Source organism: Myotis yumanensis, unplaced genomic scaffold, assembly GCF_028538775.1.
Source record: "Myotis yumanensis isolate MYYU_CA2020_CCGP unplaced genomic scaffold, mMyoYum1.0.hap1 SCAF_4, whole genome shotgun sequence".
Classification (NCBI taxonomy): Eukaryota; Metazoa; Chordata; class Mammalia; order Chiroptera; family Vespertilionidae; genus Myotis; species Myotis yumanensis.
The window spans coordinates 110,512,448-110,539,183 of NW_027223755.1; the positions used below are offsets into that span (position 1 = coordinate 110,512,448).

At 52.3% G+C, this 26,736-nt stretch overlaps 1 protein-coding gene across 1 annotated transcript in view; it reads right to left on the reverse strand.

The window, feature by feature from the left end:
* Nucleotides 1-405: 405 nt before the first annotated feature.
* Nucleotides 406-26,736, reverse strand: part of HS3ST2 (heparan sulfate-glucosamine 3-sulfotransferase 2) — an 82,358-nt gene continuing 56,027 nt past the window's right edge. The window contains exon 2 of the mRNA XM_070411673.1: nt 406-1,773. Within this exon, the coding sequence (XP_070267774.1) occupies nt 1,155-1,773 (619 nt within the window). The 3' untranslated portion in view covers nt 406-1,154. The remainder of the gene's footprint in view (nt 1,774-26,736) is intronic.

The window sequence follows — 26,736 nt, forward strand, 5'->3', positions numbered from 1 at the left end:
TGCTGTGCGCTGGAGTGCAGGCTCTGTGTAGCCAAGCTTCCATTAAAAATAAATCCGACACCCGTATTTTTACATGAACCCTCCCAACTTTTAAATGTTAGAAATTATTTCAAATATCACGCTGGCCTAGCAAATGCATGTCTGGTGTCCTCTCCGCCCCTGGGCCCCTAGTTTGGCACTTGAGATGCACAGCTTCAGCAGAGCGGTACAGCCAGACTTCTGCTTCAGCAACATGGCCCTGCAGACCTGAGTGACGTTTCTGCCCCAGCTCCGCCAGCAAGGACTTCCTTTCCTGTCTCCTCCTGCACCGCTCCCTCCCTCCCAGCCCGCCCCTGACCAGCCCGCCCTGCCTGGAGGGCGGCCCTGAATGAATGAGTTGTGCTCCTACCCAGAGAAGAGCCAGTGTTCAGGACACAAGGGAGCCGTGTTTATTTCACATGGACAAGCATGTTCTGTTGCATGCTGAACACGAAAGCTCGCGTGAGGCAAGTACCCGTAACAGCAGAATTATGTGCTTTTGTCCACAGGGAGCAGGGAGAGTCACCAAGCGTTCTTCGAAGACTGCCACCTTCGAGCAGGGCTGAGGCCTCAGCCTTAGAAAGCTCCGGTTTATTCCCTCATCAGAGGGTCCGTCTCCTCGCAGTGGCCAGGGGGCGCGTCCACTCTGTGTCTCTTGATGAGCTGCTAAGGGCGGGAGGACGAGGACGGTGCCCCATGCCGCCAGCCAGGGAGAGGAAAGCTCAGAGGGAAATACATGACACGCGGAATTAGCAAGCTCACTCTGGGGGGGACAGTGACAAGGACAGACCGCTGTGCTCACAGCAACAGAGCCATCACCACGGGGAACAGCGAGCAGAACGGGAAGATCCACGCTTCCTAAAGCAGCTTCCCGAGGCAGCCTACGGGCCGGAGGGCAATGATTCGGATTCAGAATTGGCTGGACGTGCCAGAAGCAGGTCAGTGTGGCCTGGGCAGACCGGGGAGAGCTAGCGGCAGGGCCCCCGACCCTTCGCCCGGACTGGGCTCCCTGGTTCCAGGATGATGGAGTCCCAGCTGGGGAAGGCGCTGGAGCCCGGCTCTGCTGGGGGAGGGGGTCACAGGCCCCCAGAACAAACCCGTGGCACAGACCCACAGAGGCCTGGCCTGTCGGAGGCCTATTCCCACCGGAAGTCCTGCCCGACCGTCTCATAGAACTTAATGTTGTGAGGTCTATAAAACTCCCGCAGCTGGTCTATGACCTCGGGGTCGATCTGCACGTGAGCCCTGCCCTTGGACTTGCCCAGACACCGCGGCAGGAGGCTGGCCTCCGTCCTTCTCAGGCAGGGGAAGCCCTTGGTCTTGTTGAAGTAGAAGTGCTTGTCGGTGAGGAACCTGCGGATGCCCAGGAAGTCCTGCACCCGCCCCATCTCGCCCGCGGGGTCGGTGATGAGCCGCTCGCCGCTCACGAAGTGGATCTGCGCGCGGGGGAAGTAGCGCAGCCAGCCCTCCAGGTGCAGCGCGTACAGGCCGATGCGGATGGCGTTCCAGGACATGTCCACCAGGCCCAGCGTGCGGTTCCGGAAGGACAGGCCCTCGAAGGTGGGGATGTCGGGCTTCTTGGACAGCGTCTGGGTGTAGTCGGAGATGGCGCGGGTCACCGGGTTGCGCACCACCACGATCAGCTTGGTGTCCCGCGACATGTTGAAGATCCGCCGAGGGGCCTCCTGGGTGACGAAGTAGCTGGGTGTCTTCTCCAGCGTGATCTGGCTCTCCAGCGTGCGGGGCATGAGGCTCCTGCGGGCAGAGCAGCAGGTCAGACAGGCTGCGGGGCGGGGATGGGGTGGGGGTGCGGGTCATTTCCCTGCTCCCAGCTCCCTATTGGGGCACCTCTCTCCTCTGTGGCCTCTGAGGCTCACCTGCTCTCACTTTATCGCTTGTTGATTTTTTTAGTCTTTAACCAGTTTGCTTTAAGACAGGAGGCGTCCATCAGCATGGGTTAAATAAGAGATGGAACAGCCAGTTAGTAGAGTAGGCAGAGCTATGTGTACGAATGCAGAGTGATTTCCAGGATACAGCACTAAATGAAAACAGGCACCTTCATCCAGGGAAACTGACAAACGCAGTGGATTCTGGGGAGAGGCAGGGAGGGGTCAGGGATGAAAGAGAGTGACTTTTATTGTATAACCTTGTACACTGCTTGAAATTGTTAATGTGGTTATTACATATTCAAAAGTTACAGAGGAACCCTGGCCGGTTTGGCTCATTGGATAGAGCATCGGCCTGTGGCCCAAAGGGTTGCGGGTTCCATTCCAGTCAAGGGCATGTACCTCAGCTGCAGGCTCCTCCCCTGCTGGGCCCTGGTCAGCTCGTGCAGGAGGCAACCAATTGACGTGTCTCTCTCACATCGCTGCTTCTCTCTGTATTTCCCTCTCTCTTCCACTCTCCCTAAAAACAAAACAAAAAACCCAATGGAAAAATATCCTTGGAAAGGATTACAAAATAATAAAAAAAAAAGGAGGCCAGGAGATTGTCAAGGGTGGGGGAAAAAAGGAGACATTATGTAATACCCTTTGTGATACTTTAAGCAATAAAAAAAGAGAAAAGAACAAACAAACAAACAAACAAACAAAAGATACATAGGAAGGCACCGAATATTGTTCTGGCAAAAGAGACTTCTCTAAATATGTTAGAAAATCTGTTTTGGGGAAAAGGCTGGTTTTGTAAATATAGCAAGTATTTTAGAAATGAGTTCTAACCACTATGCTGCACACCTGAAACTAATCCTATATAATAAAGAGATGATATGCAAATTGACCATCACACTCTTGCACAAGATGGCCGCCCCCATGTGGTCACAAGATGGCTGGCAGGGGAGGGCAGTAAGGGGTGACCAGGCCTGCAGGGGAGAGCAGTTAGGGGTGACTGGGCTGGCAGGGGAGGGCAGTTGGGGGGACCAGGACTGCAGGGAAGGGCAGTTAGGGGTGACCAGGCTGGCAGGGGAAGGCAATTAGCGGTTACTGGGCCAGCAGGGGAGGGCAGTTGGGGACAACCGGGCCTGCAGAGGAGGGAGGGCAGTTGGGGGGATCAGGCCTGCAGGGGATGTCAGTTAGGGGCAACCAGGCTGGCAGGAGAGGGCAGTTGGGGTGATCAGGCTGGCAAGGGAGGGCAGTTGGGGGAGATCGGGCCTGCAGGGCAGTTAGGGGTGACTAGGCTGGCAGGGGAGGGCAGTTAGGGACAACCAGGCTGGCAGGGGAGGGCAATTGGAGGCAACCAGGCCAGCAGGAGAGGGCAGTTGGGGTGACCAGGCCAGCAAGGGAGGGCAGTTGGGGGTGATTGGCCCAGCAGGGGAGGGCAGTTGGGGGCGACCAGGCCGGCAGGGCAGTTAGGGGCGACCAGGCCAGCAGGAGAGGCAAGTTGGGAGTGACCGGGTCGGCAGGGGGGCAGTTAGGCATTGATCAGGCTAGCAGGGGAGTGGTTAGACGGTGATCAGGCTGGCAGGCAGAAGCGGTTAGGAGCAATCAGGCAGGCAGGTGAGCAGTTGGGAGCCAGCAGTCCCAGATTGTGAGAGGGATGTCCGACTGCCAGTTTAGGCCCAAGGGGTTCCAGATTGGAGAGGGTGCAGGCTGGGCTGAGGGACAACCCCCCACCCCCCAGTGCATGAATTTCATGCACCAGGCCTCTTGTATAAAATAATATTGAATATCAACTGTAATTGAAATAAATAAGTAAGTAAAATAAAAGTGTCCCTCATCACTAAATTAACTGAGAACAAAACAGAAATTCTTAGCACTTTCTGTTTTGAAAAGAGAAGAGAGAAAGCGTTCTGATGCCTTTTCCTGCTGAATTCCCTCCCTGGGAGGAGCCTGAAGCAGCGCAGAAGCCCTGGCCAGTGGGGCCTCCAGAAGCTGGGCCACACCTCTCGTGGCCCTACTTTACTCTCCTGGCCCTGCCTGAGGGTCTCGGAGATGGTGATGGACCTCCTCCGCAGCTGTGTCTCTTTCAGACCTTGATCGAGGGGACATCCCTGGCTCCGTATCGTGACTTCTGTCTGGATGTCATGTGTTAACCTTAAACTAGCTTTTCTAATGCTGACTACACATTAGACCACCAAGGGATTAAAAAACATACAGATGCCTGGGCCCATCTGGGACCCCTGGTTAATGCTATCCAGGGTTGTATATTTTTAAAGCTCCTCAGATGGTTCCAACAGAGGGTTCTCACTCCTAACACTATGACTGACCAACCCCCAAAGCACTCATCTTCATTCCTCTGGAATATAGACTCCTGGTTCCTAGTCCTCTTCGTCCCAGACCCCATCAGCATCCCTACTTAATGACCTGACTTCAGAGTCCTTTGACTAAATATCTCCATTTTTTCTTCTCTTTTAGCATTTCTTACTCCTGGCCATTCCCTGGGTCTTGTCATTGGAATTGCCCTAATTCTGAAATGGTTCACTCTGACATTCCACTCTAGGAAAATGTAGTGGGTTGAATGATGACCCTCTGAAAGGTGTATCCGCTCAGAACCTATGAATGGGACCTTATTTGGAAAAAGTCTTTGCAGATGTAAGCTGAGGATCGTGAGATGAGATCATCCTGGGTTTGGGTGGGCCCAAAGTCCGATGAGGAATATGCTTATAAGACAACAGAAGGGGGAGAAGAGACACACAGAGAAGAAGGCAATGTGAAGACAAAGGCAGACCATGGGATGATATAGCTACTCACCAAGAAACGCCAAGGAAACGAATGGACTGCAACCTTATTTCTTTATGCATTTACCACAGTATCAAACTCATTATACCCGATCTTCAAATTCATCTATGATCTTCTTGATTTCACTTTCTTGCATACCTTCTCTGGACCCAATGAACAATCATTTCAGTTTCTTCTTCCTCTTCTTCTTCATCCTCCTCATCATCATCCTCGTCATCATCAATTTCCTGTACCACTTGCTCTTCCAGTCCCTAATAAGGCATCCTCCCAGCCTTTCATCATCTCTGATTCTGTCTCTGGGTTGCCAAACAGCAGGAGAGAAAACTGCTGACCCTAGCACCTGGATCCTTCCTATGGTTACTAATTCCATCTTCACTGGAGCCTCAGCACTGCTCAGTAATTTGGTAAATTTGTTTTTACAGCCCCATTGTTGTTCTTCAGAGTAGGTGTTCCAAATCCTCACCATAAGCACCCACCCTTAACACACAACCAGTCACCCACTGCACCAGGAAGACATAAGCCGTCATACCTTCAACTTTCCTCTCCTCTATCCTGAAACTATTGCCCATACCGATCCTGCACCCTCCGGCTGGTCTCCGAGGAGAGGCAGGCAGGAGCTCCCTGTCCACCGGCACTCTCAGGTCTCTTCCTCTGCTGCCTGCCCTGCAAGCCTGCCTGCTAGCCCCGGGGACTCTCAGAGTCATTGCGCAACAGACAGGCAGATACAACTGATATTTTGCTTCCAGGCCCAGTGTTTATAATGAACCGCGTAAGCTGAAAGTCTTCATAGTATTTATTAACACCGAGAAGGCCACTTCTTAATCGGCTATCGTTACTAGCTAACAGTCACATACACTTGAATAGAATCTTCTGGCCAGCTTTTCTTATACACCTGGCTATGTTACATTATGGCCCTGGAATACACTGTAATTACATGTTGGCCTTTAAGATAAGAGTAGGCAGAATTACCTGAATGTGAGAGTACATTTAAACTTAAGGACTTTCCAACTCCATGTGGGGTATTGATATAAAGGCAATCCCCCAAACACAAATAAGTCGACTTGACAAGCCATGAAACAGATTTCCCTTGAAAACACTGAAGAATTCCCGAGAAGAGGTGGGGACACAGCATTTCCCCAGCTTATGTGACTAATGGGCGATGGACTTCGCCATGAGCACTGTTGCCCTTGGGAAATTCTGACCCGTCCCAGGGGTCTTCAGAGCATCCCGCCACCCCCTGGTTTTGAACTGAAGCGAAGCTCCGTGTGTCTAGTTCCTAATGGCCTGTCAGCTGCAGTGTCTCCCTCCCTCACAAACACGAAGGGAAAACAGACACCAGACTGCAAACAGCACCGCACGGCGTCGTGCCATGGGCCAACCTGTCCGCTTCACATGTTCCCTCTCCCCCGGAGACACCCTCACGTGGTATGTCTGTGCGGCCCTGGCACAGAGCGCTGAGCCTGTGGGAGGGGAGCGCGCAGAGCCTGGGTGTGCGTCTCCCTGCTCGTGCACATGTGGGCCGGGGAGCACACTTTTCCTTAAGGCTCATTTTTCCTCTTCATGTCATTGTTTAAATTTTGCTTACTTGCTTCCAGCTGCTAGCACACAGCTGAATTTTTCTCTCGCGCTGTAACGTCTTAAGCTTCCACCGCCTTTATTTTCTATGTAGTTTTGCAAAAATTACTGTGATGGTCTGACACTCATCCTTTGGGCTTACCTCCTACCTGTTATTTTAACCTGCTCAGCAACGATTTCTCTATGTCTGATATGAGCCCCTGACTTTTATTTGAGGAACCACCACTCCTGCTTTGGATAAAATCTTGATGGGCCAAGGGTGGGTGCATGAATGAAGTTGTGTCATAAAGACTAACAATGGTCCATCAAGACTGAAATGTTTGGTTTGAACCTTCCCACCAGGTATAGGGGCCTGGAAAAGCCGCCGCATCAGCTTCTCTTAGCAAATCCCTGCAGCGATCTTGGTTCTGGCCCTGGATCTTGCACTTTCGTCTGCATTCTCTGAGTTATGACACCTCCTTCCAAAAAGGTATTTGCTACTTTAAGTTAGTCCCTGTTGTAGCTGTTGCTTGCAACCCAAGAACCTAACTTACCCAGCTTCCTCCCTGTGGGAGCTATGCTCACCCCACTGGAACATAAACTCCACGAGGCCAGGGTGCACCTTCCCTACATTTATGTCCCCAGGGTCTACCATAGTCCATGACACAAGTAAGGGCTCCATCAATATTGTTGGGATTACAATGAAACCAACAACCAGTCCAATCCAGTTATGCACTGAAGCCCTCACTCCCTTTTCCAGTTCTCCACACTCACAGGCCATTCTGGACCTGCCCACACGGGTGTTCCCACCGCTCGCCTTGCATGTGATCTTCCTGGAGGAGCTCATTCCTTCCCAGGCCTCCCACCCCCGCCGGCGAGATGCCGACTCGTGTGTCTGCAGCAGCAGCTCCAGCCTCCCCATGCCCTGGGCTGGGATGCCCAGCTGTCTGTGGACTGGGTACCCTGCCTCGGCAACCAAACTTGCCATTTTCCTCCCCAGCTCACGTCTCTCCTTTGCCGGTTTCTACAGATGACATCACCATAAATCCACTTGGAGAGCAGAGAAACCTACTCACTCTTGACTCCTCCTCACATCGCTCTCATTCTCACAGGCTTTCCCTCCCCCAATTTTTTCAGGTCTCCCCTCAGGCTCTTGTCATCTCCTCCTCCGACAAGAGCTTTCTCTCTGACCTCCATGCTTTCACCCTCCCCTCCCTTTTATCCATCCGTTTTCCGTGTCCACCAGAGAGATCTTTCTAAAGCAAATGCAATCTTGTCAGCTATCAATTCTTCTTTTGGATAAAGTCCGAGTTCTCCGACTTGGTCTCGAGGCCAGTGCCTACCTCTCCAGAATTAATCTCTAGCTATTTCCTGGCAGCCAATGCCCACGCCACGCTGAACACAAAGTCTCGCTCTTCCATGTGGTTTGCACTTGCTGAGGCTTTTGTTTCTATCCTCTCAGCCTCAGGATCATCTTTCTCGCCTCCCTCACTGTGGGGAACCTTGACTCACCTTTGCAAGTCTAAACTGGAAGTCACATGCTCTGTGAGCCCTTCTGTGTAGTGTCATGGTCCTCTGTGCCTCCAGCTTCGAGGACCCGTCCCACTGTGTGGAACCTATTAGCTACGCATCCATTTATAGCAACAGATCCTCAGCGACTGGGCGTGTTTCTTACTCATTTTTGCCCTCCTAGCGTAATACCGGGCATATCATAGGCGCTCAACCAATTGATCAGAGACCCGGTGTCAAAGGCACTGAGAGGTCATCTGAGTCCTCAGAGATTAGCGGCGTTTACGGCGCCCAGCCTCTTCTTGGCATTCTGACTTTGGGCGGAGGAAGGACTCAGCAGACAGTCCCGGGAGGGCGTCAGGGTGCCATTGCTCAGATCTCACCGTGGCCACGGTGCTCAGGCTCACAGAGGGGAGTCCACGCTCCAAATATAAGGCCAAGTAGATGTCAAAGAACAGGCCTTGTGCCATCTCTGCCTTGCTGTCTGCACACGTCCTTTGGCCAAGGCTCCCCCTCGTGTTCAGGACAGGGCTGTGGTCGCTCTGCCGTGTGGCTGGGAGGGCGGTGGTGGGCCAGTCAAGCTGCACACTGGGTCCACCTGGAGGGCTTCGAAGATATGCAAGTGCCGGCGCCCACGCCAGACTCATTAAATCAGAACCTCCGGGCTGGACACGAGGCCTGAGCACCTGCAGCTTTAAAGCTCCCCAGATGCTCCGAGTGGCCAGGGAGCTAAGAACCGGGGTTGCACACTGAGTGCTCCCTTAGCCACTCAGCCTTTAAAACAGTTGTCTGAGCATCACCCTGGCCTGCCCTGGAGAAATAGGGTCCCAGGCCCCTTCCCTGTACATTCTGGCCCAATGGCTTTGGGGTGCAGTCCAGGACCCTCCATTTTTAACCCCTCTTCCCCCCGGTGCCCCCATGATTCTTAGGATCAGAGAAGCTTGGGAAGTGCAGCCGTGTAAGGTGCACTCGCAGGAACACGATGGTAGCCTTTACTGTCTATCAAATACCGTTTGCATGTCTCTCTCTGCCCAGCCCGCCCTGGCCGTAGACGAAGAGCTCCAAGAGAATAGGGTTGGTCTGTCTTAGACACGGCTGTGTTCTCAGCACCAAGGAGACGATGGGCACTTAGTAGGGCTGCAGTAAACACCTGTTGAAGGGAAAACACAAAGGCAAGGCCTTCGTCTGGCACAAAGAAGCAGCAGCACATGGTGTGTGCCAGGAGAGACGTGTGCCCGTCCCCATGCCACAGCCCGCGGCCCATCTTCTTCCTGAGGGAGAATCACAGGCTTCCTGCAGCCCCACCAACAAAAGAAAACACCCTACTACGTCCTTGTCAGCTTGGAAATGATGGTTCTGACCCACCCAGTGGGGCAGAGACAGCTCCCGTGGCCACCCCTCCGCACAAGGGACGCCCTGCGCACCTGTGAGCCCGGGGCCGGCTCGGGCAGGTCTCCTGGGAGCCTGCGGGGTGGGCTCACCTGAGCATGATCGCAGGATTCTCGGGAAGATCCTATTTTCTGCTAAATCTGCACGCCCCGCGGATGTGTTCAGGAAGACCTGGCTGCCTGGGAGCTCTTTAGTGACTCATTAGCTCCTAACTGGGTAAGCAGTCTCCAGGGGGGCAATTAGGAGCAGGAGAGGAGGGAAAGGCTTTATTGCAAGAAACTGGTTCTGAAAACCAACCCTGCTCACCCCCACATGCTGAGGCGGGTGCAGCCCCTCTGTCCTCCTCAGCCCCCACATCCTTACACTTCCCTGACCCAGAGCAAAACACCAGGTCCCAGCTTGAGCGGCAGCCATAACCCTTTCCTGCTCACAGGAAAGGCCTAACCGGGACTTATGTGGGTCTCCTTACTCTGGCCCATGGCTGCCCGGGCTCTGGCCACACTGGACTATTCAGAATTCCCCAATTCTGCATTTTTCATGCTAAGAGACTTTTGACCTATTGTGTGTTTTGGGTGGAGCCCTTTGTAGCCTGTTAGGCAAAACTTCTCTCAGCTTTTAGCTCATTATCACCTCCACCAGGAAGCCTTTCCTGACTGCATCTTAACGATCGACCCCCTTCCCGGAAGAGTTAGGCATTTGTCACCCCTGTGATTCCACGGTGCCACTGCAGACTCTCTCCTGGTTCACACATTACCTGCATCTATTGTCGCCCTGGAGTACAGGTCACAGAGGCCGGGGATCATGACTGTCCCGCCCCCATGCTGACAGGGCCTGTCTGTGCCTGGTATGCGCTCACTGAACACGCATTTGCTGAGGATGGAAAGATAAACCGGTGTAGGCTGTCCTCAGGGAGTCAACGGCATGTGAACCTCGGGGGGTGGGCCCCTTTCCAGTGTGAGCAGCAGTGGTGCTCAGCTCCCACAGGGTGACAGGGTGGGGGCCCGTCCTCTGGCAGTAGGGTGAGCTGCACCCCGTGCGGGCAGGCGCCCAGGACCCCGAGCTGGGAGCTGGCTTTCCCAGAGAACACCCGGAAACAGCGGGCACCCGCCCAGCTGCCTGCGTCCCGGTCGTTTGGTCTCCCCACCTGGCCAGGCTGCTCAGCCCTGTCGTGTGAGGGGAGCTGATGGGGGTGTGAGGGCAGAGTCCCCTCCCTGCGGTGTCCAGCCAGTTTGTCCAGCCCCCGGCACGCCCCTGGGGGTGATGGTGAGAAGACAGAGTGGCCCCAGGCCTGCCTGTGCGAACCAGGCCCGGCTCGCTGGTTCCCTCCTGGAGCGCCCACTGCCTCCTCCCCTGCCTGTGCGGTGGGCTTTGTCCGGAGCCGGTCCGGTGACAGACAGAGACTAGAAAGGGATCCTCCCTGCATGACGGAGGCACACAGAGACGGCGGGAGTAGTGGGCCACTCAGGGCCAGGGTGAGCAAGGGACGTAGATCCGAGAGACCTGAGTTTGCTGTAAGGGTCAGCTTACTTGCTCAGTAAGCAGAGACATGGCACAGCTAACTGCACGGACAGGCCAGGAAGACACATACGACATGATCTCACTTAGAGGTGGCATCCATGTGTCGCACTCAGAGCTAGAGAGTGGAATGGTGGCCGCCAGGGGCTGAGGCGTTGGGAAAAGGGGGAGATGCTGGTCAAAGGGTCCAAACTCTGTTATGAGATGAGGAATCTTATATCTGGGGTCTGATGTACGGTACAAGTGGCTGTCATTAAGAATACTGTACTATATACTCGAAAGGTGCTGAGAGACTAGATCTTTACAGTGGTAACTCTGTGAGGTGATGAATATGTTGATTAACTTGATGTGGCAGTCGTTTTGCAAGGTGTAGTATATTGCATCATCATGGTGTATATCTTTAAAGAGTGGGCACACAGCATCTATCAGCCACTCCTACGGTCGCTATGGACGAATGCTCGTGTTCCTGCACATCACGTCCTTGCCCTAGCCCCCAGGTGGTGGTATTTGGGGGAGCCATGCTGGTGGAACCCTCAGGAATGGGCTTCGTGCCCTTCTAAGAAGAGACATGAGAGCGATGAGCTCTCCCTTCTGCCATGTGAAGGTGCAGCAGGAAGGCAGCCGGCTGCAAACCAGGAAGACAGCCTCGCCAGGGACCCAATCGGCCGGCACTTTGGTCTTGGACTGGCAGCCTCCAGACTGTGAGAAATAAGCTGGTCTCGTTCAAGCCACTCAGTCTGTGGCGTTTTTGTTACAGCAGCCCACGCTGGCTGAGGCACGGCATTGGCGCCCCGGACAGAAACAAGCTACAGCTACATCTGTGCAGCGGCTGTGCTCGGCTCTGCCACGACCCACCCTGCTCAGTCTCACGCTGACTCAGTGAGGCCGGCACCGTCCCCAGGCCCTACTGTGGGCTCTGGGAACTGGGACATGCAGAACGACAGCCAGTCCCAAAGCAGCACAGCAAGTCGCAAAATCTGGATTCGAGTGTGACTGTCGCAGTAGAAGGTAACGGGAGAATGTGAAATCAGTCCTGGGACAAGGGCAGCCTTTCCAAGCAGGAGACAAAATCACGGAGAAAAAGACTGAACCGTTAGATTACAGAGCAAACATGAGTCTCTGGGATGGTAAGGAAAATAAAAGAAAATGGCTAGCTGGAAAAGTATCTGAGAAACAAAGGGTAATTTCAAATATATTTTTTCAAAGTTCTTGCAAATCAGTAAGAAAAGGAGAAACAGCCGGTGGACTAGGAACATATGCCGAGAAGATTAATAGAAAAAGAGCTGTGAGTGGGAATAAACATATGAAAGGCACTCCATCTCTCTTAAAACCAAAGAAATGCAAATTAAAACCCACCATGAATATTATTCACCTATAATAATGGAAAATATATTTTGAAATATAGGGTGTCCCAAAAATGTATACACACACATTGAATAATGATAAAGGCTGTGTATATTGAAATACATTTCATTTTCAAAATTGAGCTCTCAGCTGTGAAAGTGTGTATACTTGATTGGGACACCCTGTATTGTAACAGTTATTGCTGGCAGGAGTGTGTAGAACTCACTCTTCAATATTGGTAGCAGCATAACTCAACGCAGTCTTGAGGAGGGAAATTCGATATTATCTACCCAAATGTAAAATGCATGTACCCTTTAACCCAGCAATTCCATTTCAGGACATCTATTTGTACAGGCACATAAAGACTGAGTGTGAGGCAGCATTTGTGGCAGAGATGGGGAGGTGTAGCCAAGGACTACATTTCCCAGCAACCCCTGCATCCAGGTGAGGTGATGTGGCTGGCTGGTGCCATGGACAGTGGGTAGTACAGTCCTGTTACCTCCAGGCCAAGTTGCTCACAAAGCAGGTGTGCCATCTTCACTATCTTTTCTGTCCACTAGCTCAGCGATTTTCAACCTTTCCCACCTCATGGCACATACAAACTACTCACATTCTGTGGCATACACAAAATATTTTTTTTGCTGACCTGACAAAAAAAAATAGGTATAATTTTGATTCATTCATACCAAACAGCTACTGTTGTGTTGGCTGTTGTCATGTTTTTACTTGACAATCTAAGGGGAAAGAGGTCAGGGCCCCCAACTAGATAGTCAGGTATTGCAGGTTTTAAAGATTCTTGTGGCCACTGGTTGAAGACCACGGCACTAGCTGAATGCAGGGGCCTCTGTGGCCCTGGAAGTGGGCAGGTACAAAAAGCAGAAGGGGCATGGAAGACCACCAACAGCCAGGAAACACCCCCTGAACTATGGTGAGCAAGAAATACACTTTTCTCTGGGAGTTTGTTATGTTACCGGGAGACCCCAGCGGGCTTGGGCTGCCTGTCGCTGTGTCCAATAATGAAGGCGGGGTTGAATCACATAAGGCGCTTATTGAGAAGGCCAGTCAGCCACGAAGACAGGGCACTTACAAGCATCAAATCCTGTCTCCCAGCAGGTGCAGGGGACAGGGTTATAGAGGGGAAGGGGCTGGGGTGAGGCTGGGAACAGCGTGCAGGCACACGCAGCCCTGGGGGTCCGCAGACGTCAGCTATTGTCCTCTAGTCACCAGGGGAGGAGATGATATGGATGAGATGATGTGGATGAGATGATGTTTTGATGCCTGGTGGGTCGGTCTGACCCTGCTTATCCGTTCTGTTTGCTGGATTCACAGCTGAGTCACCTCCTCAATCGCTTTGCACAGGCCTTGGAAAGGAAACTTAAGAAAAACCTAACCCCCTATTTACATAAGTATATGTGCTCTAAGATTTAAAATAATACGATTATTTTTCAAATTAATTCAGGTGCTCTATCTATCAGATTATAAATTCCTCCTATCAGTTAAAGCAGCTGACTTTAACCTGACTACTGAAACAATGTTTGTAGCGGAAAGAGACCAGAAATAACCCACGTGTCTGTTCCTTTGGTTAAATAAACTATCGTGAGGCCAGACAGATTACTTTGTTCCTGTTAAAAAGGAGGTGGACCTACAGACATTGACACAGAAAGGAACCCTAGATGCAGTAATTAGTGAAGAAAGCAAGTTGCATAACAGCGGGTTCCGTGAGTGCCAATTGCCTACAAAATACATACACACGTGCTAGTCCCGACGTGCACAAACCCCTCTCACCAGAGGCACAGCGCACTGCACCCGTGCTCACCGCTGGGGGTGGCCTCGGGGGCCTGGTGGACTGCAGGGCGGAGTGGGGCTGAATTCCACCTGCACTCAATAGATTCCCGCCCCCCAGCCCCCCCCCCCCCCCCCCCCCCGCGCCATGAGCATGTATCCTTTATAGTTTAAAAACACGAGCTGATGAAAAACCATGTTTAGAAGTCTCCACTGACATTGGGGAGAAGACAGGCTGCATGGGAACACTGTGTGGAGTGAGGGGGACGAACCACGTCTCGGGGGCTGCGGTGTGGGTGGGAGGCCACGGTGTGGGAGATGGACACAGCTCCTTTCTCAGAAAGCTGGGCTCAGAGGGGAGGTAGGAGAGGCGGCCGTGGGTGTGGAGCGAGTGGTTTTTGCTGCTGCACGTACAGCTAATAAATTTCCAGGCAACTGGGCCTCCGTTTCTCAGGCACCCCCTGCAGCCACCCCGGCCTGACGTGGGACCTACAGGACATCTTCTGGGGGTAACAGGCTCACTCCCCGCCTCCCCCCCCACCCCCCCCCCCCCCCCCCCCCCCCGCCACACACGTAAGCCTGCCTTGCTTCCTCGGAGCGGCCCCGCAGTGTGTCACCCTTCACACTGGACAGCACTCCAAGGCCTGGGCTGTTTGAAACGCAGGTTCTGCCCGCCTCACAAGCTCACCCGGAGGCTGATCTGCTGGTCCATGGACCACACCTAGAGAAGCGAGGCCTTGGGGCAGTGGAATTGTGGATGATTTGAACTCAGAAAAGCCAGATTTGAGTCCAGCTTCTCCATTCCCTGGCTTGTAGCTTCCGTAGCAGCTTCCTCACTGCACGCATGGATGACGCTCATGCAGACTCCACTGGCTGCCTGCGATCCGAGCTGGCAAACCTGTGAGTCCCAGGCGAGCAGTAAGCACCGTACCAGCCACTCATGGGTTCCCCTTTCTCAACGTAATTTAGTTTCTCTTTTTAGTTTATTTACCTATTTACTAAGAATTGACATATAACCGTAGTTTCAGGTATGTAGCGTGATTTGATATTTGGATATATTGCAAAATAATCACCATTATAAGTGGAGGTAACATCCATCACTACACAGTTACATTTTTTCCCTTGTGATCAGAACTTTCAAATAGCCTATATAATAAAAGGCTAATATGTAAACCGACCCAATGGCAGAATGACAGGTCACCAGGCGGCAGACACTCAACACAGGAGCTGCCCCCTGGTGGTCAGTGCGCTCCCACAGGCAGAGCACTGCTCAGCCAGAAGCCAGGCTCATGGCTGGTGAGTGCAGCGGTGGTGACAGGAGCCTCTCCTGCCTCTGCAGCAGTGCTAAGGATGTCCGACTGATGGCTTAGGCCCGCTCCCCATGACATCCCCCAAGGGCTCCCAGACTGCAAGAGGGCAAAGGCCAGGCTGAGGGACCCCCCTGAGTGCACGGATTTTGTGCACCGGGCCTCTGGTATAATATAGTGTCATTGACGACAGTTAGCATGCTGTGCAGTTGAGGTCCTTTCACCCTCTTGTGCTACAGCCCTATATGCCTCCTTTTCTTTGCAAAGTTCTTGAAATAAAGCTCAAAGGCTCCACTTCCTCTCCTCACATTCCTCCTCAGTTTATCGCATCTGCCTGCCACCCATGCCCTGGGAAGCAGCTCTGAGTAAGTGCCCCCTAGTGGGAGGTGACCCAAGTGCAGCTGTTGCCTCCTGGGAGAAATTAGCCACAGACAGGAGTCCTTTCCTTGTGTCTCCCACAGGTGCAAGTGCATCAGGATATGTTACACTCCATGGGTGCAAAGGGTTAGCAGGGGCGGCTGACCATGCAGGGAGCAAGGAGAGCAGTGGGCAGCGCTGCTGGGCAAAACACTGGGAAGTCAGCTGCTCACACACCACCCAGGCCGCCAAGGCTGCATGCATGGCTGTTGAGTAACAATATTTCTTCAGGTCCAAGGCCCACTACCCCTGCACACCTGGACTCCTGTCGGGGCTGTGACGTGGGATGGCCCAGCTCTGTGTTTCAGCCCTGGAAGGCATCCAGGACTCCGGCAAGATGAGTGGACACTCTTGAGCCCTCCAGCCCTGTCCTTTTTGTCTTCAGGCCTTTGCCCGTCTCTGCCTGAAATCTTTCCCCAGACTCTTCCCACAGCTCAGTCCCTCTCATCCTCAGTCTCTTCAAATGTCACCACTCGAATGTCACTCTCTAAGCCCCGCGGGTGAGTTCCCATAGCTCTAAGCACAATCTGTACTTGTCTTGCATATCTGTTCATGCCAGTGGCTCTCGCCTGGTAGTCTCCGCACCCCATCAGGAGGAATGGTGTCTTCCTTGCTGACTCTGCCATCTTCAGTCCTTGTCACTGCCATCCCCTCAGGGTGGCCCAAAAGGCATGACTCGGCTCCCAAAGGACTGACGGGGGAGGAGCCGGAGCCTTACACTGGCGGACCGGGGCTCCTCCGGGAGACGCCGCCGCCCCAGCTCTTCTGAACCGTCTCCCAGGTGCGGCCCCGTGGCGCGTGTGCTGTGCAGTGACTCGTGGATGAAATTCACACGTTTTCCAGCTACGTGTTCATTTGGATGCATTTTAGAAACTGGAACGAGGACATCACCTTTATTTGCAGGTTTTGTTGCTTAGGATGTGACCTGCTCTAAAGACAAATGTCTAGTATATAATGGTGCCTATGGCACGTGAATGTGGTAAAAAGGCGATACTTCGGTGATGAAAGTTTGGGAACCTCTGGCTCCAAACAGTGTGGGTGCAGCCGAAGGGAATCCAAGCCAGAGCACGTGGACAGGCATGCATCCAGCCAACACTGACTGACCACCCACTGCTTGCCAGTCACTGTGCCAGGGCTGAAGTCGTGTCTCTAAATAGAGTAGATGAGCACTCGCCCTCATAGAGCCTCTCTATGGGAGAGGACACCATGAGCAAATAAATAAACACACACTTACAACTTGGGGTGAAGGAGGAAGAGAGCAGATAAAGCAACAGAGAAACAACAGAGGGGCCAATGAGCAGCAGCTCAGGGGCCGAGCAGACAACAGGTGCACCGACAACAGGAGGAGACACAGCAGGTGTGGATGAGGTCGGACGCTGCTGCAGAGAATCTGTAAGTGCGTCAGCAGACTACCCTGAGGGCAGTGCAGAGAGGAGCCCGTGATGTAGAAAATAACAATCAGAAAAACCGGAGCCTGATCTTGAGCTTCTCACGTGAAAGTCTCTGAGATTGACTGAGGGCAGAGAAGGTGATGTGGAGGACAGAGTGGCCACAGGCAGCGTGCAGTGTGCAGTGTTATTGAAGAAGAAACCTGAGACCAATTGGATAGAGTTATTGGCAAAGATTTCATTAAAAAGAAATTTCCAGAGATAAAGAAGCCAGCTTAGTCTGAACAAAATAAAACCCACATCCTCGAACCCATCCACCTACCCATCTGTCCACCCATCGTCTATCTCTACCAACACGCACCAGGCAAACATTGTCTATTATACATGAAATGCAGAAGTTCTGTAAAATGTTCTATTATATAGGTACCAGGATGGATAAAACAAACAAAATATTATTTTCTACAAATACACGCCAGATGAGGACTTTGTAGCATAACTAAATGCTAGAAAAAAATGCAGATTATCCGTAGAGTTTTGGAGAGGAGTTTGTGACTTCTGATATTTAGCACTTAGCTGACTTGCTTGTGAAAATAAAAGCAAAGCATTACAGGCCACGCCACAGCTCGCAAGCACTCGCACAGCGTCCCTGCAAAGTAAACGCGAGGACGGAGAGAGGGCGGCAGGGCTCAGAAAGGAGCTCGCTATGCGTAACAGGGTAGTGACGGATCGGAGGAAGCCGAGTCTGATACCTCATACACTTAGTTCTCACATCGAAACTTTCCTGTAAAAAGAGGATAAAAAACTGATAATTTGCACCTCAATGAAGTTGAAAAAATCAATAATTTGATCAATTAAATCCAGACTCCCAGACTGACTTAACAAAGACAGGTCGGCAGCTGAGAAACAAGGGAGGGAAGGGGCAGAGGGAAGTCCATGAGATTTTTTGCCAAAAGGGACGCATTTCCTCTACCAGAGAAACATCACATTAAGAATTAAAAGCACGACACGTACCTTCCAAAACACTGGAAAACAAAAAAGCACAAAAATTGCAGCTCATGTAACAAGAGAGACAGGGAAAAGAAAGTATGAAAAAAATAGTAAAAAACTGTAGAAAAAGTGGGGCTGATTGTGTTAATATTAAAAATGATTGGAAATAGGCCAAGCGCCATCAATAAAAATTTCTCATTCTAACATAAAACCAGTCACATCTGTGTTTACAGGCCTGGAGGTGCCGCACCCTGCACTCGGAGAAGCAGAGGGCAAGCGAGAGACCCTCCATGGGACACAGTGAGCGCGGGGACCGACAGGGCCAGTGGAGGCAGGCTTCCCAGGACAGGGCTGGCGGTGTTCACTGCACTCCCACGGGGGCCAGCCCTCAATCGACGGACAAAAAGTGCTCAAAGTACCGAGAGAAAGTGTGAAGCGCGGTGGCAGGCGCCACATGGAGGCGTGTTTTGGGAGAAGGGAGGTGACACATGAAGCGTGTTGGCCTTGGAACGCTGATTCCTGGGCTGCGGGGAGCAGGGGTGACACTAATGAGAAGAAAGTGGATTCCTGCCGCGGAATGTTCCTGCAGCCCTGGAGCTGCAGCGCCAGGGACCCGGCGGGGAGAGAGGTGCAGGCAGAAGCTAGTGGCCGAGGTCTCCAGAAAGAGCAGCTAGATCGCAGGGCTGCCACGGCTGCTCCTGGCAGCCAGGAGCCAGGGGGCAGGACACCTGCAGACGCGGGCCAGGGCGGGCCAGGGCGGGCAGGCGTATCCGCCTCCAGCCGGCACGGGGCGATTCCTCACAAGGAAACTGACCCGTCAAGACTACGAGTGACATCCACCAAAGCGCAGTGCATGAAAAGCTGCAGGTCCCACTGAAACCCACTTCATCGCATCCAATACAGGATCATCGTTCAGCACAGAACAGATACTATAGTTTCTCAAACTATAGTATCTATAGTATTCCATAGATCGTTCAGCACAGGAAAAACGATCATTCTCCACAGATTCCGAAAAGGCTCCCGTCAGTTCACCATCCAGTGCTAATTAAAGCAGCAACCTTCAGAGCCCGTGGGAGCCTCATGGCCGCAGCTGGCACCAGGCAGGTGATTGTGCTTGTCTCACCCTCCATGGAGGAGTTTTGGCACAAAAGTAACCCGCCCAGTGGCCCAGAGGCCCAGCGGCCCAGAAGCCCAAAGACCTGCCAGGAGCCAGGACGGAAGCGGCTGGTTTGGCTGCAGCGCCTGAGCGGTCACCTCCGGGTGGAGTCTCGTTCAAGTTCACCCAGACAAAGATGCTTGCGAACACGATTAATATTTAACGTTGTTCTATAATTTATGGACAGTTCAATTAAAACTTTAATAAATGGGGGATGGAAAGTGTCATAATATTAGAAAGACATCCATTCTCCTTGAATTAATCTATAAATCAAATGTAATTCCAGTTCAATCCCACGAGGATTTGAAAATTGAATTTGACATTACAATGATAAAGTTTCTTTGGGATGTATAAATTAAAGATAAGATTGTGTTAGAAGGAAGAGTCCTGGGCAAGAAAGTGCAATGTAGTAGTTTAAACAGGAATAGGCAAGTGGATTAATAAAACAGAATATGAAACCAGAAAAAAGCACAACTATCAATACACACATAATAAAGGTGGCATTTCAATCAGCTGGGAGACTATGGGTATGGGGACATTATTGGGCAATCAGCGAGTCAGCTGGGAGGAATGGAGCCGGCTCCTCAGTCCCACCCACGCCAGGATCAATGCAGCTGAAAAGATGCCTTTCAGTGTTGAGAACACAGCGAGGTAGAGATTGAGGTGTGAGGACAGGTGTGTGCACTCTTGAGAACTGGGAGGTTTTGTGACCATGATGCCAAAGGAGGGGAGCAAAGACTCACATGTGACCACACAAACATTTGAAAGTTTGGGAAGTAAAATGCTAAAACCCCACAGCTCGGTTCCATATACAATAGCCTATTTAATATCTTTAATAAGTAAAGATTTACAAATCAATAAGAAAAACACACCAATAGAAAACTGAAGAAAAGACATAATTCCTGAAAGAAGATATAAAATTGTCAACACGTCCACATTCACTACATTTCAAAGAAACACAAAATAAACCCAATAAGAGACCATTCTGGCCTCTCACGAGGCCATCAGTCTTGTTCTCCATGGCACAGGGCACACACCCTCCATGGCACAGGGCACACGCCCTCCATGGCACAGGGCACACACCCTCCATGGCACAGGCACACACTCTCCATGGCACAGGGCACACACACTCATACAATGCATGCGTTGCTAATAAGTTTCAGTTTATCGTGTCAAAATGTTAGGATATTTGCAGAAAGTTTTATATATATATATATATATATGTATATATATATAGTAAAAGGATGCTCCACAGAGTATTATTCACTTAAAGTGTGAACAGAAAATACTCTGCAGGCAGAGAATACTCTGCAGCACACTGACTGGTCTCCGTGTGGGTGCAAGTGTGCCTGTGCTCGACGGCAAAGGGAAGCTGCCCCTGCTATTGTAGTATCTCCTCGCTCTCCCTACAATACAGGGCAAAAGTGGGTCACAGTTGTGCCTGTGGAAAGTAACACAATAACTAACAGATTCTAATATAAGAATAAACTCTGTTGCGTGTACGCACACCTGCAAGCCCACGCTGCCCCCTGCGCGCGTGGTGGCTTTTCCTGCAGGTGTGGAGCAGCCTGGGCTTCCCGGTAGCCCGCAAAGCCCTTCCCGCTTTGCTGCTAAGGCACTTACGCATCCCAATAGGAAACCTCAGTGCAGATCCAGGGCCCCTGCAGCCAAACAACCTGTATCTTTCAGAGAAGAAACAGGGGGACACACAGAACTCCGTGGACACGCGGAAGGACCCGGGGTGAGCCTAGCACAGGAGCCGGGGCGGCGGGGGAAGCTCGCTGTCCACTGCAGAGCCTTTTGGTGTCCCTGGACTCCTTTTATTTACTTATTTTAAAATTGTCTTTATTGTTGAAAGAATCAGAGGTGTCTCCCCCAGCCCCCGTTTTTCCCCATTGACCCCCTCCTCCCTGCCTCGCCCCCTCCTCAGGCCTTTGTAGCACTATTGTCTGTGTCCATGGGTTATGTATACTAGTACAGGTATATAAATTCTTTGGTTAACCTTTTACCGCATCTCCCCACTTCTCTCTGAGATTCAACAGTCTATTGCACGCTTCCATGTCTCTATTTTGTTTGTCAGTTCATTTTGTTCATTAGATTCCACATATGAGTGAGATCGTGTGATACTTGTCTTTCTCTGCCTGACTATTTCACTTAGCATGATGCTCTCCAGGTCTCTCCATGCCATCTCAAGGGGTAAAACATCCCTTTTTACAGCTGCATAGTATTCCATCGTGTAGATGTACCACTGTTTTTTAGTCCATTCATCTACTGATGGGCACTTGGGCTGTTTCCAGATCTTAGCTATTGTAAGTAACACTGCTATGAACATAGGGGTGTATATATCCTTTCTGATGGGTGTTTCTGATTTCTTAGGTTATACTCATAGAAGTGAGGTCACTGGGTTGAATGGCAGTTCCCTTTTTAATGTTTTGAGGAAACTCCCTACTGTCTTCCAAGTGGCTGCACAGTCTGCATCCCACCAGCAGTGCACAAGGGTTCCTTTTTCTCTGCATCCTCCATAGCCATTCTGACAGGTGTGTGATGGTACCTCATTGTTGTTTTGATTTGCATCTCTTGTATGATTAGTGACTAAGCATGTTTTCATATGTCTCTTGGCCTTCTGTATATCCTCTTAGGGTATCGCCCAGATATATGCTGTCTACAAGACCCACCTCAGAACAAAAGACTCACACAGGGTGAGAGTGAAGGGACGGAAAATTTTTTCAGGCAAATGGAAAAGAAAAAAAGCTGGGGTAGCAATACTCATATCTGACAAAATAGACTTCAAAGCAAAGGCCATCACGAGACAATGCAGGTCACTACATAATACTAAAGGGGTCGGTCCAACAAGAGGACATAACCCTGGTAAACATATATGCACCCAATACAGGAGCACCTAAATATATAAAGAACACAAACTTCTGGAGGACTGTAAGGGAGAGATGGCCAGCAATACAATCATAGCAGGGGACTTTAACACCCACTGACTTCACTGGCTAGATCTTCCGGACAAAAATCAACAAGGCCTTAAACAGCACATTAGATCCCCGGACTTCGTTTGTCAGGTGCATTTTTTGTCTAAATGAGGGTGCGGAGAGGGAAAAACACAGGCTTTGGGGCCTGACACATCTAAGTTTGAAGCCTGTGTTGTCACCAGTGTAGCTTCGGGGAAGTCACTACCCTGTTTCTGAGCCTCCGTTTCTGCGTTCAAGGGAGACAACACACGTGCTTTCAGAACGTGGGAAGCATGAGATGAAGCGTGGACCTGGCCAGTGCGGGCTGGCGCACAGTAGGCGCTGCTGAGCCCCGTGATGACGACGGAGCTCAGAGCTGCCTGCCTGGGGCTGGAGCGAACGCAGTGGCCCTTGCTGGGACACAACCAGGAGAGCCGCGTCTTGTACAACACGCTGCTGGTGTTCAGCCAGGATGGTAAGCACACAGCTTCTCCCAGGGCGTGGGAAGTAAAATGCATTACCCAGCACAGCTGCTCGTTTTTAAAAATTCCACAACTAATTAGCCAGAATCCTCATCAGCAATCTCCATGCGGATTACCTCAACTGTCAGCAGGCCCGGCCCTCTACAGGCCATGTCTTCTACCATCCGGGCCACTGGCAGGATCCTAGATGCCTGGGGAATTGACCAGCAAAGTCTCACTTTACTCAGCGCACTGGAGGCCTGCCTCAGGCCTCAGGCCAGTCAGACAGCTCTCTGAGTTACCAAGGCACAATGACTTAGTGGTTGAACCCACAAGTTCTGGAGTCGGCCGGCCCTGGCTTCTGATTCTAATTGATCCCGTTAACTGAGAAGTCAGGGGTAAGTTATCTCACCACCCGAAACCTCAGTTTTCTCATCTGTTAGATGGGACCAATTATGGTGCGTATTCACACAATTGTAACAATTAGGGGTGAGGGTAAGGATGAGAGTGAAATGTGCTTTGCACAGTGTCTCATGCTCCCCGAGGCCTCAGAAAACTGTTAACACAACAAAGACGTGCTTTTCATTGGAAGAAGCAAAGGGGAGACGGTGTCTCCGTGAAGGGGCGGAGAGAGGTCACTCGCTGCAGAAGGCTGTGTGTGGCCCAACCCTGTGACGACCAGAAGGAAGAGCTGCAGAGTGCGCTCACACCGCCCTCCGTGGCAGGCTTACAGGTTGCTTATTAAATATCCCCAAAAGGAAAACGTGTGGAAAAGTGTTTAAATGTATGATCCCATTATGGTAAAAAAATTTCAATGATTAAAAAAAATGCAGCAATGCTCCTTTAATGAAACTCCTTTAGAAAACCCCAGCCCACTTGTTACTGTGCTTATGTAGCGGGATCTCTCGTGTCAATATTTTTTCAGGGGGAGGGAAGTCATTGTTATTTAGCTCTACGCACGCAGAGGTGGCGCAGGGCTCCTCCCCTCCTGATTGACGGGGTCATGGGTGGGGGGAGGGGAGCGGTGTTTCCTTATTCTCTGAGAACGTGGGCTGGGAAGGGAGCCGCTACTGCACTGCTCTGTCTTGAAACCAAACCTAAGAACAGCCATTGTTCCAAAGGCGGCTCTGTGGTCTGTTTTATCTATATTTGTGAAGAAATATTCTTGTACCACATCTTCTCTGCCCAGTCACCTGTCCAAGGTCACTTTGGTGGTTCCCATGTCTTAGCCACTGCGAATAATGCTGCAGTGCACATAGGGGTGCATATGTCTTTTTGAATAAATTTTTTCGAATTTTTCTGGTAAATACAAATGGAATACTACTCAGCCCTAAAAAAGATGAAATTACTACCATTTGAGACAAAATGGATGGATCTTGAGAATAACATGCTAAGCCAAGTAAGTCAGACAGAAAAAGCTGGGGACGATATGACTTCACTCATATGTGGGATATGAAATTGAAGGCAACAAGTGAACAAACAAGGGAAACAAACAAAAACTCACAGACACTAACCACACTGTGGTGGTTGCCAGCGGGGAGGGGCTGGGAGGTAAGAAAGGTAAAGGGTCAGACATGTGGCGGTGGGAGAAGATTGGGCTTTGGGTTCTGGGCAGTCCATGCAAGACTCCGATCATGTCTCATAGAAACGGACACTTGAAACCGATAGAATATTATTAACCAATGCCACCCTAATACATTTAATTACAATGTTTTGAAAAGAGAAATCTTTTTGTCAAAAGTTCAGTATTTCCCAGAAAAAAGGGTTGCAAGCAATTCCCCGAATCTCAGGGCTTACCCCCTCTCAGCTGTGGTGAAGGCCGGCTGGGTGTGTGAAGCACAACCCACAAGAACTGTCCCAGGGCAGGGAGCTCTCAGGCCCGGGCTCCAGGGGGAGGGGGCGCACGCTGAGCAGGTCACCCTACTCTCTGAGTCAGTTTCCACACGCACACCTTGGAGAAAGTGAACTATTTCTGCAATGGCTAACTTTATCCGAGAGAGAGAGGAAGAGAGAGAGAGAGAGAGAGAGAGAGAGAGAGAGAGAGAGAGAGAAACCTGCAACCCTTTGGTGTATGGGACGGCACTCGACGGAGCCACCAGCCAGGTGCAATGGATAATTTTGTGTTAAGCTGGCTGGGTGAGGGATGCGGCGGCTGGTGAAACATCACTCCGGGGTGTGTCTGTGATGGTGCTTCTGGGAGGGAGGAGCAGGTGGGCGGGTTGACGGAGTAAAGAGGATTCCTCACCCCCTTGGAGGCATCATCCCATCCACTGAGGCCCCCAGGGAGCAAACAGGCAAAAGAAGGGTGAGCTCGCTCTTTTCTTGAGCTGGACGTCCATCTTTTCCGGCCCTGGTGCCAGGGCTCCTGGAACTTGCACCATTGGCTCCCCTGGTTCTCAGGCCTCAGACTTGGACTGAGTTCCACCTCCGGCTCCCCCATACCTCCCCTCCCCCTGCCTCCGGCTCCCCTATACCTCCCCTCCCCCTGCCTCTGGCTCCCCCTGCCTCCGGCTCCCCCTGCCTCCGGCTCCCCCATACCTCCCCTCCCCCTGCCTCAGGCTCCCCCATACCTCCCCTCCCCTCCCCTCCCCCTGCCTCTGGCTCCCCCTGCCTCCGGCTCCCCCTGTCTCTGGCTCCCCCTGCCTCTGCTCTCCCCCATCCCAGCTTGTGGACCTTGGACCGTGAGACCCCTGGGCCTCGGTGACCACACAAGCCAACTGCTCCCGCCAGTCTCCTCTCGCAGGCGCTTCTCCGCATGGCCTACGGGTTCGTTTCTCTGCAGAACCTCGAACACAACCTCGCACGGGGCTTCTGTGAGGGTGAAATATGCACACCCAGGTGTGAGCCAGCGTCCACCCAGGAGCCAGGGAGGAGCTGAGGGAGCAGCACCTACTCCCCGGGTCCGGGGACCCAGGGCGGGTGAGAGGGAGGACACAGCCAGGCACAGACATTCACTCAGAGATGCTGGGGGCTCAGGCGAGGTTTGTGACTCATAATTCAAAGGGGAATCACCTCTAACATGTGCTCTGCGCACCGAGCGGGAGCCTGGGTCTCCTCAGGCCGTGACTTTGTCTTGTGTTTTGAAAGCCGGGACCAACAGGTGGCTCTGAGGGCAGTGCACACATAGCGCTCAGGCTGCATTGGAAGCCCTCGTGGGCCCAGCCAAGGGAAACGGTGCAGTCCTCTCCGCCTGGGCTGCCAGGCCGTCTCCCAGCAGCGGGTGACTCCGAGCAGCAACCGCGTCTCTTTTGCACAAGGCGGGAGGCGGCCCTGGGCCTGGGCGGGGAACCCCTTTATCAGAGTTTGGGCCGAACATGGGCCTCCAATGCTGGGCCATCCGAACTCTGAGCCCCAGGAGTAATGCAAACGCATTCTTAGCTCCCAGCACCCCTTCCCCAGTGCGCTCCCCTAGAAAGGCTTTCTGCCCGTTGGCATCGGAGGGAAAGGGGAAGCGGAACTTCCGTTTGTTTACGGCTCTAACGCATCTGGGACTTGGCTGTGTTTTGCTGGGAGACTTGGATCTCTGTTCACAAGCGGCGGCTCTGGGTGTGATCGTGCCGCTAACTGGAGCTGCAGAGCGGAGTCCACGCGGCCTGGGAAGGTTTTGAGGGGGAAGCGGATGCGCCTCCAGGCTCCTCTGCTTAGCAGACACTGCTCTCCTCTCAGCCAGGCACACGTGGCTCTCGGTCTTGGGGTGTGAGGAAGCCCTGCTCCCACACGAGCCAGAGGAGGGAGGGGGTTTCCGATGACCTGGCCCTCGGAGACAGCCAGGCTGGGCCAGGACTGTCCATCGGAGCCTCTGACTCCCAGCCTTTGGCCACCAAGGACCAGAGGGCTGACCCGGCCGCCGTGCTGTCCCCAGTCCTCATTTCTCTCTGACACGCATGGCGAGTAGGCGCTGCTCCTCTAGGGAAGGCTCCCCTAGAAAAGGAGCACCTCCAGGTTGAGCTGGCGTCTGGGGGACTGTCCCGACTGGAGGCTTAGGAGAACGAGGGTGAGCAGCTTTCCTCTCCCAGGCCCCCTCTCACGGGCCCTTAAAGAGACGAACACAGGGGTGGTCACGTATAGGAGTGAGCACACTGGCGCAGGGCGGGCGGAGGATGGGGCTGCAGGAACCGAGGTAGGGGTCTCAGCGGGATGGGACTTTGGCCTGACTTCCACGGGGGAGAGAACTGCCCGTTACCCAGGCCACCCAGGCAGCAGCGGCTTAAGGCGGCTCCAGTGCCCGAGCCTGCGTGGGGGAGCGATGCTGTGGGCCCCTTGTTACGATGCCCTGTGT